The 17,458-nt window shown below is 48.8% G+C and overlaps 1 protein-coding gene across 7 annotated transcripts in view; it reads left to right on the top strand.

Annotated features, from left to right (window-relative positions):
- MED15 (mediator complex subunit 15) overlaps positions 1 to 17,458 on the top strand; it is a 71,465-nt gene that overhangs the window by 36,967 nt on the left and 17,040 nt on the right. For all 7 annotated transcript variants that reach the window (XM_008577521.1, XM_008577520.1, XM_008577518.1 and 4 more), the window contains 6 exons: positions 1,738 to 1,789; positions 3,473 to 3,502; positions 5,012 to 5,224; positions 13,588 to 13,829; positions 14,980 to 15,300; positions 16,721 to 16,849. In XM_008577521.1, coding sequence (XP_008575743.1) covers positions 1,738 to 1,789; positions 3,473 to 3,502; positions 5,012 to 5,224; positions 13,588 to 13,829; positions 14,980 to 15,300; positions 16,721 to 16,849 — 987 coding nt within the window. The remainder of the gene's footprint in view (positions 1 to 1,737; positions 1,790 to 3,472; positions 3,503 to 5,011; positions 5,225 to 13,587; positions 13,830 to 14,979; positions 15,301 to 16,720; positions 16,850 to 17,458) is intronic.

Raw genomic sequence — 17,458 nt, 5'->3', positions numbered from 1 at the left:
TTTTTTTCCGTGTCCGGCAACGGATTGCAACCCTCAGTGTCGCCCCCGTACCAGACCGGGACCGGCAACGGGATCGCAACCCTCGGCGTTGCTCCCGCACCTCGCTCAGCCAGTGAGCGGGAACCGGTCTATATGTGGGATCCGAACCCTCGGCGGGAGCGCCGCCGCGCTTCCCAAGCGGCGCACTAACGCAGCGCGCCACCGGGCCGGCCCAAATTCTTTTAAAGTGTCACGGACTTCAAGGATAATCCAGGGCCTGAAGGAAGATGTCAGGTGTTGTCCTGGCTGCTCCCAGGCCCTCTTTTCCCAGTGCTTGGTCACCTCGTCTCTGTTCTCAAGCTTCATTGGCCCCCACACTTCCATTGTTCCCCACTCACCATGCCACTGTCCTTCAATGACCAGGCCTTGGTGGGTGACTGACTAGGGGGGACCCCTTCATCCCCAGCACATTGTCTTTCCTACCAGAATTTGACGGGGCAGTCGGGAGTGTTGATAGAACCTCCTCAGTGTCCCCTTGCTCCAGCAGTGCCTCACTGTCCCTCTTTCTGTTGACCCTGCCCCCTTGGTGGCAGTTCTTCCCAGATTCTCCTCTGCTGGGCCTTTCCCCTTCATGTTATCAGCACCACGCTCAGCCAGTGAGCGAACCGGCCATCCCTATATGGGATCCGAACCCATGGCCTTGGTGTTATCAACACCGCACTCTACCGAGTGAGCCACAGGCCGGCCCATCCCCTTCATGTTATCCTGTGCCGATACCCTAGCTGAGAAAAAAGGGGATAATAAGGATTTAGAAAGTGTCTTTATGTTTTTACACTCATTTGAGACCACTTTTCATTTTCTCTCCCTGTCCCCTCCTGTCTTGTCAGTCTGCTGTCTAGTAGACTCTCAGTACCATGGTGACTTAAGAGGAAGGTAGTGTGAGCAGGGCAGAGAGCGAGAGCTTTTCCCTCTCCAGACTGCCATGCCTGAAGGATGGGTATCTCGGTGGAAGGGAAAGATGCTTCTCTGAAGTAAGATTTTAGCTCAGACATCCCTTCATTGGTCACAGGACAAACTTACAATAGTGATTTCCTTGGAATATCTAGGAGTGAGTGGCCCTGCAAAGAGGATAGTCAGTGGAAGGCAGGCCCTGCTGGGAATTTGCAGAAACATGGCAGCCTGGACAAAGGGCTTCAGCAGGAGTCGCCTTCACCTGCAATCTTTGAGTGTCTCTGCACTCCCTCCCTTGTCTGTGCAGTAAAATCAGATGAACACAGATTCCCAGAAAGCACAGCCAGGGGCGCACCATCCAGATTTGCATGCCGATACCAAGTCAGCAGTAAAAGGCAGCAACAAGCTGCGCATTAAAAGCGAAAGCACTTCTGTACAAACAGTGCAAAGGCCTTGTGACTTCAGGCAGCTCCTTGCCCTCTGTGAAAAGGAGCTCGGGCTCTTTCAGCTGGGGGCTCTCAGGGAGGACGAGCAGCAGTTTGAAGGCTCTCTGCACCCACCTTGTTTCTTTGTTTCTTTGTGCCTTTTATTGGCACACAGAGCTGAGACAGCTCTCCTCTGACAGACGGATTCCAGAGGAGGCTGAGCCAGGGCCAGGCGTCCGCAGCTACCCAAGTCGGCCTCAGAGTCCAGTGGCCTCTCAGGAAGAGCCTCAGCTGTGGCCAGGCAGCGAGAGGCGGTGGCAAGGGGGTCACACAGCTGTACCTCTCCAGCTGGGATTAAACTGCTTCCTGTTTTTACTTTTAGGACGAATACCTTTCTCTCGTGGCCAGGCTCATTATCCATTTTCGAGACATTCGTAAGTAAGATTATGCATTTCTGGGTGGTTGTGATCTCTGTGAGGGGCCAGCTCTGTCACTGCCTTAGTGTAGGAGCCTTCTGGCCTGAGTGAGAATGTCTTTGTCAACTCGCCTGCTTCTGGAAAGTTCTTCACTGCATTGCATTTGACTATGGATTTCCCGTCCTGCCAGAGCTTGGGCCTCAAAAATGCTGATTCTGGCGTAAAGGAAATGTTGGCCTCAAAGTGGTCTAAACTGAACTGAGATTTTCATTTTTCCATTTAATTTCCTTTTCTACAGGACTATTGCTTTTACCTCTGAGCAGTTCTTAAGTAAGCAGTTTACCCTGGAACAGAAACTTTCTTCCCTCATAGCTGGTTTTATTGGCCCATTGAGGCCTGACCTAAATGTGTGTTCACACCAGACTGGAAGCTTCTGAGGTAGATTTTCTAAGTCCCCACCCCTGGCTTCCTGCCCTGGTGAAGGTCCACTTCATGTTGTGCCTTCTCTGATTGGAGTGCCCCGCTGTGGTTCTGTCAGCAAGGCCAGGCAGTAGCCCTGACTCTACAGAAGCAAGTTGTCATTGCATCCTGGGGCCAGGGGTCTTAGTGCTTTCGTGAGTTACATGGAAGCATGTAGACACTGAGTGTTCCTGGATGGCCACAGCCTGTAAGGGAAACTGGTGCTGGGGATCCTCTGGTTTCAGCCGATAGAACCTCCTACCCACCATGGTTGTGTAACCACTGGAGATGAGTTCCTCTTGACATGTCCTTGAAGCATGGATCTGGCAAATCTTGTCTCTGTTCCCCATAGTTTAACGATAGTCATAACATGGGTTATAGAGGTAGCTGCAGCTTCAGTGCCATCACTCAGGGCAAAGGGAGACATTAAGAACCCAGTAGGTTTTGCTTCTTTCCACACTAACTTCACCAGAATGGCCAGCAAGTGACCTTCACTGGGGCTCTCTTTGCAGTGTTGGGAGGGTCCTGGGAAATATAGGAGAAGAGAAGGAACCAGGAGCCTGGGGAAGGAGTGGCCTCTTCATCCTGGCGAGGACTCCCTGTGCTCTGCTTGTCGGAACAATGGCTCGGAGGGGCATACAGTCCTGTGGGTCTCATGGGCTCATGAGGCAGGAGCCAAGCAGGAGGCTCTGTCTGTTGAGGCCGTCTCTACTAGGTGCTGAGGCCAGCTAGACCTGGCTTCTAGCCAGCCTCAGTTTCCTTACCTAAGTAGAGATACTACCTCACAGAGTAGGCTGAAAATGGAGGTGTCCTCGAGTTCTCAGCATCAAATTCTAGGTGCATCGTGGGTTCCTGTAGCTCTTTTTACTTGTTGCTCGGGGCTGAGCTGAGACCCTGAACCTGGAAGAAAGAAAAGTCTGAGCAGGCCAGACCCCACCCCAGCCTGCCTCAGGTTTGGGGTCAGTTCCCCAAGTTGGCCCAGGAGGTTCTGTGCCCTCTGCCCACAGGCCCCCTACATATTCAGCACTGTCAGGAGAGGTCACCCCCTCCCCAGGCTGCCAGGAGTACCAGGAGCTCCTTGCAGGTTAAGGTTTGAAGCACTTAGGTCTGTTCTGTTTCCTTTCCAGGCAGGGTCAGTTGCAAATAATCTCTGGTCAAATGCCTCCAAAACTGATTTACCCATGGAAATCTGTGGTTATATGAAATTATTTACTTTGTTTTTTTGTTTGTGTTTCTATGTAGATAATAAGAAATCTCAAGCTTCTGTCAGTGGTAAGAATTTTTCTTTTTGAATTAAATTTTTTCCCAGCCTCAGATTTGGGCAGCAGGAATGAAATACTGCATGCTTTGTGTGCCTGGGTTATCCTGTCACCAGAGGCAAATGTTCACAGAAAGAAGAACTCTGGCAGGGAGAAGGCTGACAAGCCCTGCCCACCCTCACCTGCGCCCTTCGCCTTCCTGCAGACTGAAGTTTGACAGTGCCGCCCCATCCTGTTTCGCTCAAATACTGTTTTTCCCCAGCAAAATGATTATGAAAACTCAAAAAGTTACTAAGATATTATCTAAAACTTTTGAGCTCTCTGGGAGAGAACTATTATGGTATATTCAGTATAATAATCTGTAGCAGCATTTCTTAGAATAAATGGATTCACTTTCTTAAGTGAACAGAGTTTCTTTGTAAGTTCAGAAATCTTTATTTTTTTTAATTCATGTCTTATCCCATAAGGGGAATCCTGTCAGTTCAGCCCTGGTATCTGCTGACTAAGCTGCCAGTGAAGGAGTTTAGCCAGTCTAAGCTAGCCAACATACCTCCCGCCTGTCAGGAAGAGAGAGAGCTGGCATCACAGACCATATGGCTGTTTGTTCCACCCTGGGCAGCAGAGCTGTGAATACTGGGGTGCCCATGCTTGCCTCAGCCATGCCAGCTGCCCCTGCCCGGGTTGGCCCCACCTTAACTAGTGCAAGGATGTTAGCCAACCAGGGCCAGGTGGGGTCAAGATCTGGGGGCCAGGAGAACAGCTGGGCACCTTAGCATTGGAGCATAGGTCCCTTGAGTACCACCTAGCTCTGTGGCAAGGTGATCCTGCCAGACCACACCTGTTTGCAGGTAGCTTTTTGCCATGAATCCACACTCCTGTGACAATGGCAATGGACTCTTCGTCCTTGGTCATGGCATCATTGCTTACTGAGCTGAGTCTGCTGACCTGGCAGGCTTGGTGAGCATTGCCTTGTCCCTCAGTGCTCTGTGGAGCCCCCTGCATCCCTTAGCTGGTTTTGGCAGCAGAGATGAAGTTCTGAAGTGTCAGCAGATTTGTGCCCTCCCTGGGACAGCATCCATCTGGCTGCCTCTGATTCCTCTGATGTGGCCACCACACTCCCGCTTGCTATATAGAAGGGCCACCATACTTCATTGTCTCTGGAGTTCCAGCTGTGGGCTTACAGCGAAAAGCCTAGACAGCTGAGAAGGGGAAGGGGGCACTACCTACGCTCATGGCCTTAAGCTGTCTTCACTTCACCTTCAGGCATCAGGGGGTCGTTTGTCCCTCAACATAAGGACCTTGGCACAGGCCAGGCTAGGAGTGTGGGGCATGCTCCTTGCTTTCGAGGGGCTCACATCCCAGGAGCAGTGACTGACAACACCTGGTGTCCTTGCCCCTGGCATTTGGGAGGGTTGAGCCTGTAGGTGGGAGGAGGTCTGTGTTCTGTGAGCCTCACACCTTTTGAGCCTCTCCCAGTTCAGTGGGCATATTCCTGAGACATTGTGTCCTTGTGTTTCCACAGATCCTATGAATGCACTGCAGAGCCTCACTGGTGGACCTGCCACAGGAGCAGCCGGAATCAGCATGCCTCCTCGAGGCCCAGGACAGTCCCTGGGTGGGATGGGTGGCCTTGGTGCCATGGGACAGCCAATGCCCCTCTCGGGGCAGCCTCCCCCTGGGACCTCGGGGATGGCGCCTCACGGCATGGCTGTTGTGTCTTCGGCAGCTCCGCAGAGTGAGTATCATACATCCTGGAGAATGTGCCACTTTCCTCAGAGGCGACAACACATTTTATTTCTTTGCTTACAGTGGTATTGAGAAAAGCATGGAGAAGCTCCAAATAGCTCTTTTTATCCTTGTTGTGTATGGAAAGTAAAAGCTCCAAGCCGCCTTTGAGCTACCAGGAGGATTAAGTGATACCAGACCCTCCTAGCCCCGGACAGGAGGAGAGGACTCATAGGAGTTTGGGGATGACCTGTGACTCCATCCAGGGGGTTGTGTGTTGTCACTGATATAGAAACAGCATGTTTCAGGGAGGTCTCAGCCGTGAAGCAGTGCTGTGTCAGCGCCCCATGACCCCCATGGTCTGCCCCCAGTTGGAAGCTGTCTTTTCTAGTGCTGTTCTTGTCCCTTGCTCAGTCCTAGTTGTGGCTTGCAGCCACTTCTTCATCAAGCTCCCCTTCCTGTGTGTCCTCTGTGTGTCTCTGTGTGCCTCCCCTTCTTTGAAGGAGGTGCTTTGTCCTCTGTGTGCAGACACAGCCCCTTGTCCCCTCCACACAGCTTCCCTGGCCAGGAGAGGGCCGTGGGCATGTGTTCCAGGTGGAGCAGAGCTGCTCTCAAGGGGAAGCAAAGAACCTTCTTCATCTTCTTTCCAGGGCCTGTCTTGATGTACCTTTGATTCCCATAAACTCTTATTCGGTAATTGGAATATGCTGTGCCCACTGCAAAGTGCTTCAGTACTTTTTTTCCCGTTTCTGTAATTTGTTATTTCTGAGGTAGTGTAAGTGTCACAAGAAGTTATAGAATAGCACAGAGAGTTCCCATGTGTCCTTCACCCAGCTGCTCCCAAAGATATCTTACTTAGTACGTTGTCAGAACCAAGAAATTAATATTGGGGCAATACTGTCACTCAGGTAGAGACATCATTTACACTTCATCAGTTTTTGTATGAATTTTTGGGCATGTGCATATGTGTAAGTGTAGTTCTATGAGATTTTAGTACGTGTAGGATCAGGTAACCATCACCACAATCAGCATATAGGGATTGTTTCATCACCACCAGCAAACTCTTTTGTATTATGTATTAAAGTCACACCCTCTCTCCAACCCTAAGCCATGGCAACAAGAATCTGTTCTTCATCTCTATAATTGTGTCACTGTAAATGTTCCATAAACAGAATCATACAATGTGTGACTTTTCGAGATGGGCCTTATTACTTGGCATGGTGCCGTGAGATCCATCCATGTTGTATCAGGAATTCATTCCTTTTCACTGCTGAGTAGCATTGCATGGAATGGGCATTCCACAGTTTGCTTATCCTTTCACCCTTGAAGGACATCTGGGTTGTTTCCGGGTTTTGGTTATTACAAGTAAAGCTGCTGTGGACATCTGTGTACAGGTTTTGGTCTTTTGGTGTATTTTTGTCACACATCCCTCACAATAGCCCCATGAAGAGGACAGGGTGGCCACCCCTGCTTTGTCAGTGAGGCAGTCACAGCTGAGAACTTGAGTCACACCCCAAGGCAAGACCTGAGCTGGGATGGAAACCACTGCCTGATCCTGTGCCCCCTTCACCCTTATGTCTCCCGTCCTGTGTCAGGATTTCTCTTCTCACAGGCTACCGGCATCCTCATTCCCATCCACTGCTGCTTTGGAACCTTCCTCCATTCCCATCCCCTTCATATCTTCACTCTGCTCTTACTTCTTGCCATCTAACTCTTACCACATTCTGATTCTTCGTTCTAAAACAATCTCCATCTGGTTCTTCGCCCTGGGCTCCTGTCTCCTCTCCCTTCTTAGCAACATACCTGATACACACACAGGGTGGGTTTATGGGAGGACACAGAAGTGCCAGCTCTGAATCCTTTTGACATTATACTCTTGTGTACTGGTTGAATTTCTTTTTATCATAAGCTTATATTTTATAAGAAATAGTTTTTAAATGTATGAATCTGAAATGCTCACATGATTTGCCTTGTAATCCCACTCCTAAGACTTTGTCTCAAAGCAGTTATCTGTCAAAAGTTTGGTGGTGAGGCTTTGGTATCCTGCCCACACCCTCCCCAGTCTGAACTTGGCCCACATCCTGTTTTCAGCTTCCAAAGGACCTGGTCTGCTGTGTGGTACAACTTGAAAGTTGAAGTGGTTCTCTATCTCTGCATCCTGCTGCTACACCTTTCAGAGACACTCCCCTCCCTGCCCTTGACCCCTTGCCGCCCTGGTCTTCCTGATATAGGTCATATTGCCCAATGAGCATTTGATATCCCTTCCTTACACCTTCTCCACACACCACTGCATAATTAAGACCAATTCAGGTCTTCAGTGCCTCAAAGAGGGCATAGCCTGGGTCACAGGTTTTGCCAGAGGCTCTCAAAGGACAGGCCAGAGGATGCTGTGATGGTCTTTCAGGTGACCTGGGTTAGTCAGAAAATGCTGAAACTGCTGACTGTGCATATGGCTGGGAGCTCTGGTATAGAGTTGGAAGTGAGACTTAATTAAGACTTTGAAAATAACTCCTACTGCCAGCTGTATGACAGACTGCATGCTGAGGATCCCTCCACCTTTTGGTTATCCAAAAGGGTAACTAAAAGTTAAGGGCGCACTTTGGATTGCTGGCTTCAAAAGGTAGGGGGTGCTCTTTGCCTTGGCCTGCTGCAGGATGGGCGAAGGCAAGCCATCTAGCCAGAATTTATGCTGGGGCCTTTGGCAGACTCCCTGTCCTCTGTTCCCCAAGAAGCAGGTGCAGATTGGAGGAAAACACCCCCAGTTTAGGCTAGGTAAGAATTGCACAGATTAAGGGGAAGTAGTGAGCACACAGTCAAAGATTACCAGGCATGAAGGGAAGCAGAGACCCTATGTGGGAGAACAGAGACAATAAACAAATAATTGTTAGATATGGGATGCAGGCTCAATGTGTGTAAAGAAATAAAGGATAGAATTCCAGATGAAAAAGCACTATCAGAAGCGACTAACCAGATTTGAAAAGGAAACAAATGGAACTTGTAGAAATAAATATATTTATTGAAAGAAGGAAAGTGTGGATGAGGAAGTAGCATAGTAGATAGAGCTAAAGAAAGAATTTGTGAACTAGAAGATACATTTGAAGAAACTACCTAGAATGTAGCAGAGAAGACATAGAAAATAGGAAAGCAAGGGTAAGAAACACTGCTGATAAGATCAGGAAGTCTGACCAGCATCCAATCAAAGCCCCAAAAGGGCCACATGGAGAGAAAGGGAGGAAAACAGTATGTGAGGAGGTAATGGCTGAGAAAACTCAGCTGATTCCAAGCAAGTTAATTAAAGGGCATCTCCTTTTATGTACTGCTGTGAAACTGCAGAGCACCAAAGGCCAGAAGAGTATCTGAGAAACAACCAGTTTCTGGAAAGGAGCAATAAGTAGACTCAGCAATGGAGTCAGAACAATAGTAAAATGTTGTTGAAGCATTGAGAATAGAGCTGCCAGTCACAGCTGTGTACCAGCAACACTCTGAAGGACTAGGGGAAGCAAGACAGTTACAGATAAAGCCTAAGAGATCATCACTAAAAGGTTTTCTAAAGGACATATTCTTTTATTTGCTCACCATTTCCTTTTCCCTCTCAGACCATCCTTTTGAGATGCGGGCTATAAAATGGGAGAAGAACTGTTGAACATAGAAGATAGTAAATATGTGTAAATCTAAACCACTGATTCTCACCCCTTGGTCATTTGCACCATTGGGGACATTTGACAATGTCTGGAGACATTTTTGGGTGTCACAATTGTGAGTGTGCTATTGGCATGTAATAATGGGTAGAGGCCAGAGATGCTGCTAAACATCTTACAAGTACAGGACAGCCCCTCACAATATAGAATTATCTGGGCCAAAGTGGCAGAAGTGACAAGGATAAGAATCCTTGGTGTAAACAAAAATTGCCTCTGTAAAATAATAACTCTCCAGCCTCCATACAGACTTGCCACATTTCAAGCACTATTTTGAATTGTTACAATACATTATTCAATTCTTAGTCCATGTGGGTAGGTACTGTTATTGCCTCTTTTCTAACAGAAGAGGAAACTGAGGCAATGAGCAGTAAAAGTTGGATTTGAGTCCAGGCAGTCTACCTCAGGAGCCACATCCCTAGCTACTACTCTATCCTGCCTCATAACAGAAATGTCTCCTGTGAAGGATTGAGAAGATGAACAAGAAATGAAACCCATGGAGGTCAGGAGAGAGCTATATCATGAATACCAGGTCTATCATGTACATGTAAAACCTACATTAAAAAATAATTAAATTTGGGAAAGAGGTTAAGATATTTATAAGCTTTAAGTTAAATATGTATCATAAAATTGGAAAATAATTGCTAAAAGAATAGAAATAATTTATAAATTTCAAACCAATAGTAAAAAATGGAATAAGGAAAAAACCAACGAACAAACGAAGATCCAAACATATAAAATCCCATCCAGCCATCCAACAAAATGCAATTCAAAAAAGGACAAAAAGACTCTTAGAAAAGGGAAGATAAGAAAAATAAAATACAAAAAAAGAAAAGGGAAGACAAATAGAAATAAGTTGAAAAATAAGTAATCGTAATAAATGGGAATGGACTAAACTTTTCCTGCTAAATGGAAATGAAAGGAACATTTAATTATCCTTTTCAGGCATACACCTACAATACTAGATGCAGAAAGATTCATGATGAGCAAAGATTTATTGGGCAATTACCTCAATTGTCTTCCTTATTGATAGTTAAGGGGACAAAAACTGATACATTTAGAGAAGATTTGAACAATGTGACAAATGACTTCATTGAAGCACATGATGGAACAAATAGGTTTACAAAAATAATCCATAAAGCAAACCTCAACAATTTCAAAAGTATTGTCATATATGTGTTTTCTGAATGTCACAGTTAGAAGTCTGTAACAAAAAGATAAATTTAAAAATTCTTACACCTATCAGGATGGCTAAAATAAATATTGACAACATCAGATGCTAGTGACGGAGAAACTGAATCGCTCATATATTGCTGCTGGGAATGTAAAATGGCACAGCTATTTAAAAAAACTGAACATGCGACTCAGCAATCACACTCTTGGGCATTTATCCCAGAGAAATGAAAACTTCATTCACATAAAAACCTATGCACAAATGTTTGTAGCAGCTTTATTTGTAGTATTCCAAATCTGCAATCACCCCAGATGTCCTTCATCATGTGAATCATTAAACAAACTGAGATATCCATACCATGGAATACTACTTGGCAATAAAAGGAAAGAACTTATTGCTATCACTACAGCCTAGGTGATCTTCAGAGAATTATGCTGAATAAAGAAAGCCAATCCTGGGCCAACCCATGGCTCACTTGGGAGAGTGTGGTACTGACAATACCAAGTCAAGGGTTAAGATCCCCTTACCAGTCATCTTTTTACAAAAGAAAAAAATAAAGCCAATCCTAACAGGGTTTATACCATATGGTTCTACTTATATATAACATTTTTGGTTATTGGTTTGTTTGTTTATTATTATTATTATTATTTTATTATATTCTAAGATGTTGTGGAGCAGTTGGGGGGAACATGGGAAAGGGGTGGGGGATAGAGGGGTAGGAGGAGGAAAGGGGGGTGTGGTCGAGGTCCATAGCACCTCCTTCATTCTGACAGGGGAGTCCAGGGGGCTTCCAGCGGCTCAGTCATGGCTGGGCTGGATACAGACTTCAGGCGGGGCATGGCTGAGGCCCTCAGCACCCCCATCTCCACCCCAGGAGCCTGGGGCACTTCTGGCAGCAGCTTGGTGGTCATCTCTGAGCGGGATGTAGATGTCAGGGGTGTGACTGAGGCCCTCAGCCCCCACCACCCTGCTTGGGAGCCCAGGGGCATTTCTGGCATCAGCTTCTGTCATCATCACTGGGCTGGATGTGGACATTGGGGTGGCATGGCTGAGGCCCTCGGTTCCCCCACCCTAGCTTGGGAGCCCGGGGGGCTTCTAGTCCTAGGTTTTATAGTTGTTCTTTAGTAGCATTAGACCTTTATTGGTTAATATCAAAACTTTGATCTGTGGGGTTTTTTGTTTTTTCTTTCAGTTCTGTGTTGAATTATTCGCTATTCCCAGCACTTAAATTCTGCACTGGAACTAATTTGTTATTCTTTGCTTCTAAAACGAGGGAACTTCCTGTGGGGAACAGCACTTGAGCCCTGTTGTTGAACTAAATTGCTGCTTTGCTGCTGATTCTCTGGGGAAGGCTTTTGTGCAGCACAGATTTCAGTTGTTGACCTTGCAAGTACTTTTGGGTCTTGTGAGGTCCGGTACACCTGGGTTGCATGGAAACTCTGGTCTGGGCCTGAGTCTTTTCAGCAAACTACACCCTGCACTCCTATATTCCTGACCAGTCTCCACTGAGTGGGCTTGTACTGATTGGAGGACAGATCAGCTGTCCATGCTGTGTCCCAGTGTTCCCCCAGTGGGCCCATCTCCCCTACCCCCCACATTCCAAACACTTCCTGTGGGATGGGTCATGCGTTGGTCCCTTGCAGTGACTCACTGGCCTCTGAATGGATCCTTTTTTCCATTGTCTGTTGCCCCTCACTTGTATGTGGGTCCACAGGAACCCCGTCTGTGGTCTTGCTGACCAGAAGGACACCTAAGCCCTCCTGTCCCCTGCAGCCTCCAAGCAACTTCATACAAAGGGCACAGCAGCAGCTTTTGCCAGCTCTTGCTCCGTGTGCTCACCAGGGCCAGCCTTGAAGTGGTCAGGCTCGAAACGTTTGAAGCTTTCCTTTCTTTCTCTCATCATGGCTTCTCCCGCCTTCATGAACTCTGTAGGTCTCTCCTCTTCCCCTGAGCTCTAGCAGCCCCAGCTTGGCAGTCTTTGCTTTTTAATAGTTGTAAATTGGTTGATTGTGGGAGAGGGTGATGCTGGGGACTATTTTGCCATTTCAATCGAAAGTCTCTATAATATTTTAGAAATGACAAAATTTTAGAAATGGAGGACACCACAGTGGTTGCCAGGGCTTGAGGGGTGAGGTTGCTGAAGGAAGGTGGCAACATGGGAGATCACTGAGGTGCTGGAATTGTTCAGTGTCTTGACTATTATGGTGGCTGAACCTACCCAGGTGATAAAATTGTATTGAAATTAGTATACACATGCACATAGAGGAGCACAAATTCCGGTTGTGATATGTTGTAATTTTACAGAATGTTACCGTTTGGGGGGAAATGGGCAAGGTGTACAAAGAATTTCTCTGTGTTATTTCTTTTTTTTAATAAATATCGGGCCGGCCCAGTGGCACGCTGCTACAGTGCGCCACTTGGGAAGCGCGGCAGCACTCCCGCCGAGGGTTCGGATCCCACATACAGACTGGCCGCTCACTGGCTGAGCGTGGAGCGGGGGCAACACCGAGGGTTGCGATCCCGTTGCCGGTCCCGGTCCGGTACGGGCGCGACACTGAGGGTTGCGATCCGTTGCCGGTCACGAAAAAAGACAAAAAGACAAAAATAAATAAATAAATAAATTAATTAATTAATTAATTAATATCTTTATTCAGATATAATTCTCATTAGCCTACAGTTCACCCATTTATTTATTTGTTTGTTTATTTTTTGTTTTGGTGGCTGGCCATTACAGGTAGAGAAATCTGAACCCTTAATCTTGGTGTTATCAGCATCGTGCTCTCCAGCCAGCCCCAAGTCACCCATTTAAAGTGCATACTGTTCGGGGATTTTTAGTATGGCCATCACCACATTTTCATCATTCCAAAAGGAACCTCACCACAGAAAATCTTGTGACTGTTTATATCAGCAGTATTCATAATAACCAAACAGCAAAAACAACCCAAGTGTCTATCAGCTGGATAAAATGGATAAACAAAATGTAGGAAATCCATATAGTGGAATATTATTTGGCACTAAAAATAATACAAATAAAGCTCATACATGCTACAGCATGGGTGAATTTTGTAAATATTATGCTAAGTGAAGGAAGCCAATCACAAAGGAGCACATAATGTCTAATGCCATTTATATAAAATGTCCACAATAGATCCATAGAGAAAGAAAGTAGATTAATGGTTGCCAGAGGCTGAGCTTCTTGTCCATCCAAAAGACTTAGTTGGCCCTTCTTTTTTCCCTTTGGATATTATAGAGTAACTCATAATAGTAAGTTCCATAATCAACACAAATGCTACTTCTTATCCTGTCTGTCTGTCTCTAGTAAATGGAGTGTTCAGATTCCTGCAGTGGCTCAGGCTGGGGACTCTGCCTGAGAGCTTCCTGTCTGCCCAGCAATGGTGGCAGTGGAGCCTTTGCTTGCTGTTGCTTCCCTGTACAGCCCCGTGGAGGCTTAGAGACAGGGTGGCCCTTGAGGCGGCATGGGCCTAACTCTGGTCTCCTCTCCAGCCCAGCTGCAGCTCCAACAGGTGGCACTGCAGCAGCAGCAGCAGCAGCAACAGCAGCAGTTCCAGCAGCAGCAGGCAGCACTGCAGCAGCAGCAGCAACAGCAACAGCAGCAGTTCCAAGCTCAGCAGAATGCCATGCAGCAACAGTTCCAGGCAGTGGTGCAACAGCAGCAGCAGCAGCTCCAGCAACAGCAGCAGCAGCAGCAGCACCTGATTAAATTGCATCATCAAAACCAGCAACAGGTACCAGGTTCCCCTGTTCCCGCACTCAGCCTCCCTCCTATAGTCCTTGAGCCCTGGACATGTGCCAGCCACGATGCTGGGTGCAGGGACCCAGAGGCCCAGAGAACCAAAGCCAGCCAAGGATCCTCCTGACATGCATGGTGCCTCCCTCCTCTGTGGGCTTCCCGAAAAGTCTGGGACAGGCTAGAGAAACAGGTCCTGACTTGTCAGGAAGGTGCTACGATTGCACTAGGAGGTCCTCTCAGCCAGACCTGGGGTATCTGGCCACGAGTCTGCCGTGTGCTGTGGAGCTATAAGCAGTTCATACAGGAGTTAACTGAAGGAAGAAGTGAGACAAGCCCTCCGGGACCTGGGAATGCTCAAACTGTCCTGTGGGTGCGTTTCTTTTGAGGACTTGCGCCCCTCGTCTTTTTCCCTCTGTGTTGGTGTCTGGATGTAGTGTTAATCAACTGCCAGCTAGTGTTCTGTAAGGGAATGGTGACATCACATCAGAAGCCCTGCCTCTCAGAAGCCGTTGTCCTCCCATGGCTTAAAGTCAGAATCTAGATGTGTTAAGCATCTGTTCTTCTGGTAGGTCTTGGTTGAGGGACAGAGGTCCTGAGGGAGCCTCTCCACTTTCCCACTCGCTCCAGGTATTGGCTGGATCTTGGTGGCTCCTCTCCCAGAGGTGACAGTGAAGCTTCAGCCCCACTTTTCCTCCTCGTTCTGAAAAGCAGGCACTGGCCATCATTGTGAGGCTCGTATTGCTGACCATTATGGGGACAAAACAAGTGTTATTGGAGAGGCTTCAGAAATCTGTAGTTACCTGAGCTGCTATCTCTATGTGGCTGCACCTATTCTTTGTCACCCCTTACTAGACCTTCTAGATAATATTCTTGACCTATCCTAGGGTTGGACCAGCCTCTGGTGGCCAGGGCACAGGCACACACTTGGTATGTCAGGAAGACAGCAGGCATTGGCCTTGGGGGCCCAGAGCCCTTCTGTTGGAGGTGCTCCCCCTCCCCATGCGAGGGGCGAGCCCAGGCAGGCCTCCTTGAAGGCTGTGTGCTGTTGCCCACCTGGGCTACCTGGGGCCAGGACTGGCACAGGGAGGAGCCAGCACTCCAGAGGCTGATGGGTGGTAACTGAGTGCTGCTCATTGTGTCCCTAGATACAGCAGCAGCAGCAGCAGCTACAGCGGATGGCACAGCTACAGCTGCAACAGCAGCAGCAGCAGACTTTGCAGGCCCAGCCTCCCATACAGCAGCCCCCAATGCAGCAGCCGCAGCCCCCACCCTCACAGGCCCTGCCGCAGCAGCTGCAGCAGATGCATCACCCACAGCACCATCAGCCGCCACCACAGGCCCAGCAGCCACCAGTTGCTCAGAACCAACCATCGCAACTCCCACCACAGTCCCAGTCCCAGCCTTTGGTGTCACAGGCTCAAGCCCTCCCTGGACAGATGTTGTATGCCCAACAGCAGCTGAAATTTGTGAGTACCTGCAGCCCATGTCGGCGTGTACAGCTCTTCTCGTGGTGGTGCATGTGGCTGGTGTCTCTGTCAGCAGCGGTCTCAGGCTCTTTGGTTACCAGCAGCATGTCCTTTTCTTTAAGAACTGAGACTCAGACGGCTCTTCCTCATGCTGGCCCCGTGTCCAGCTCCATAGCAAGGCTCAGCGAGGGATCGTGCGTTCCGAGATCTGCTTCTGCACCTTATATGGGGAGCCACTGCTGTTGGGACAGCAGTTCATCTTCCAGGCAGCGTGGCCGATTTCAGCAGTGTCTGTGGGCACTTTGAACTTGTAGATGATTAGATTGACAAGCACCACACCTATTCCCACCATGTGGGGAATATGTGGGCTCCACTGGGTGTCCTCAGTGGTTTGCTAAGCAAAGGTCTTTTAGCCCTGTCATTACCATATTTTTGAGGGGGAAATTAATATTAAATACTGCTATTTTCAGTCTCATTGTGCATCTCTTTGCAAAGCAAATCCAGTCAGTGACATTTACACAGAGTACAGAGTATTGCCACCAAGGTGGAGGTAGCTGCGTCAAGGGCCCATTTGAACATCCCATCAGCTCACTTGGTTTTTGTGGCCTTTTCTATTTGTGATTTATTGAGTGGGGGACAGGGTCTACACCTAAGCTGAGTGTAGGAGTGAATAGGAGGCCCTACAGAATAGGCAAGCTGGGAGAGTTATGAGGAGTGATAGGGTCACTCACCTGTCACCTGGGAGCCAGCCCACTGCCTAGCCACTGGGACATGGGAACCTGAACCCTGTGTGTCCCTTGGTGGGGTGTGCCCTGTTGGGGTGGGGTCTGGCAGCTTGGAGATATCTAAGGGCAAGTTGCCTGTCTGGGTCTGGTTCAGACCTGTCTTATCCTCCTGGAGGTTTCTTCACCCGCTGGTCCCACGGTTGCCCTGTTTTGCCTCCATGGCTCTGTTGCCTAAGCCTGCCTTTCCAGCTGTGCCCGCTGCTGGCCCAGCCCTGGTTTCCTTGCAGGATTTGGGGCTCTGAGTGGCACCCTCATGGACCATCAGTGTGCTGGGCCCAGAAGATGAGTGGGCTGGGCTGGGCACTGGGCTTAGGAACCTGTTGCTTTGATGCAGCATTAGCTGGTGGTGTTGGGTGTACGGAATCATCCCAATGGGAAGGCTGTGATGCTTCTTGCCAGAGTCAGAGGAGGTGGGACTCAGCCATCCCAACTCAGAGCCAAGCTGGTGTGGGACATTCCTGAGGAGCTAGTGGGATCTGGGACAGCCAGTAAGGTGACATCATAGCCTGTGAAGTCATGCAAATCACATCCTCCATCTCAAGAAAGGCTCAATTTTCAAAGCTCCCACAGAAGCAGTGCGTACCTGCTGTCTGCCCCAGGAGCCTCCAAATCGCATTCTCTCTCCCAACCTCAAGGTCCGAGCTCCGATGGTGGTGCAGCAGCCGCAGGTGCAGCCCCAAGTGCAGCAGGTGCAGCCCCAGGTGCAGCAGCAGACAGCGGTGCAGACAGCTCAGGCTGCCCAGATGGTGGCTTCTGGAGTCCAGGTGAGGGCCTTGGGAGCCGAAGGCTTCTGTAGTCGCTAGCAGGTGCATGTCCACCTGTGCATGGAGTGCTATAACAAGGGTCCTGGTGGATGAGGGGCTGAGTTAGTGAAGCACGGACTCCTCTCTCCCTTGCACTCTGGGTGACACCCCCCTGGGTCCTTGGGGTGGCCTGCTCTGGTCACTCACATCTGGAATCCCACTGGCTGCATAGGGTATGTCATTCCCACATTGGCTCGGGCATCTTTTATCGTCTCTCCTCTCTTATCACTCTGAGAGACTGAAAGCGTGCTTTGGAGAGGAGAGCGCCTCAGTTTCCATTTGAGCATCTGAGTACAGAGCTGACTGGGGTGGAAGGCAGCTCTCTAGAGACTAGCAGGAGGACAAGAGCAGCAGTGGACGCCTCGCTCCAGAGCCGTGAGCAGGAATGCGCTGCAGCGGGAGCATGGGAGAGAGGGTCCTGGTGCTCGCCCGTGCTGCGCAGTGAGAAGTATGTGCCACTCCCGTGTCACTGAGCTGGCTCCTGCCCATTCTCTGCCTGTTGAATGTTGCTGGGATGCAGGAGGCCACACCTAGGCTTTCCTAGTGTCTGGAGATTAGAGACCTGGGGGT

The sequence above is a fragment of the Galeopterus variegatus genome, unplaced genomic scaffold (genome assembly GCF_000696425.1).
Source record: "Galeopterus variegatus unplaced genomic scaffold, G_variegatus-3.0.2 Scaffold1527, whole genome shotgun sequence".
NCBI classification, from domain to species: domain Eukaryota; kingdom Metazoa; phylum Chordata; class Mammalia; order Dermoptera; family Cynocephalidae; genus Galeopterus; species Galeopterus variegatus.
This window is presented reverse-complemented; position numbering and strand designations above follow the sequence as displayed.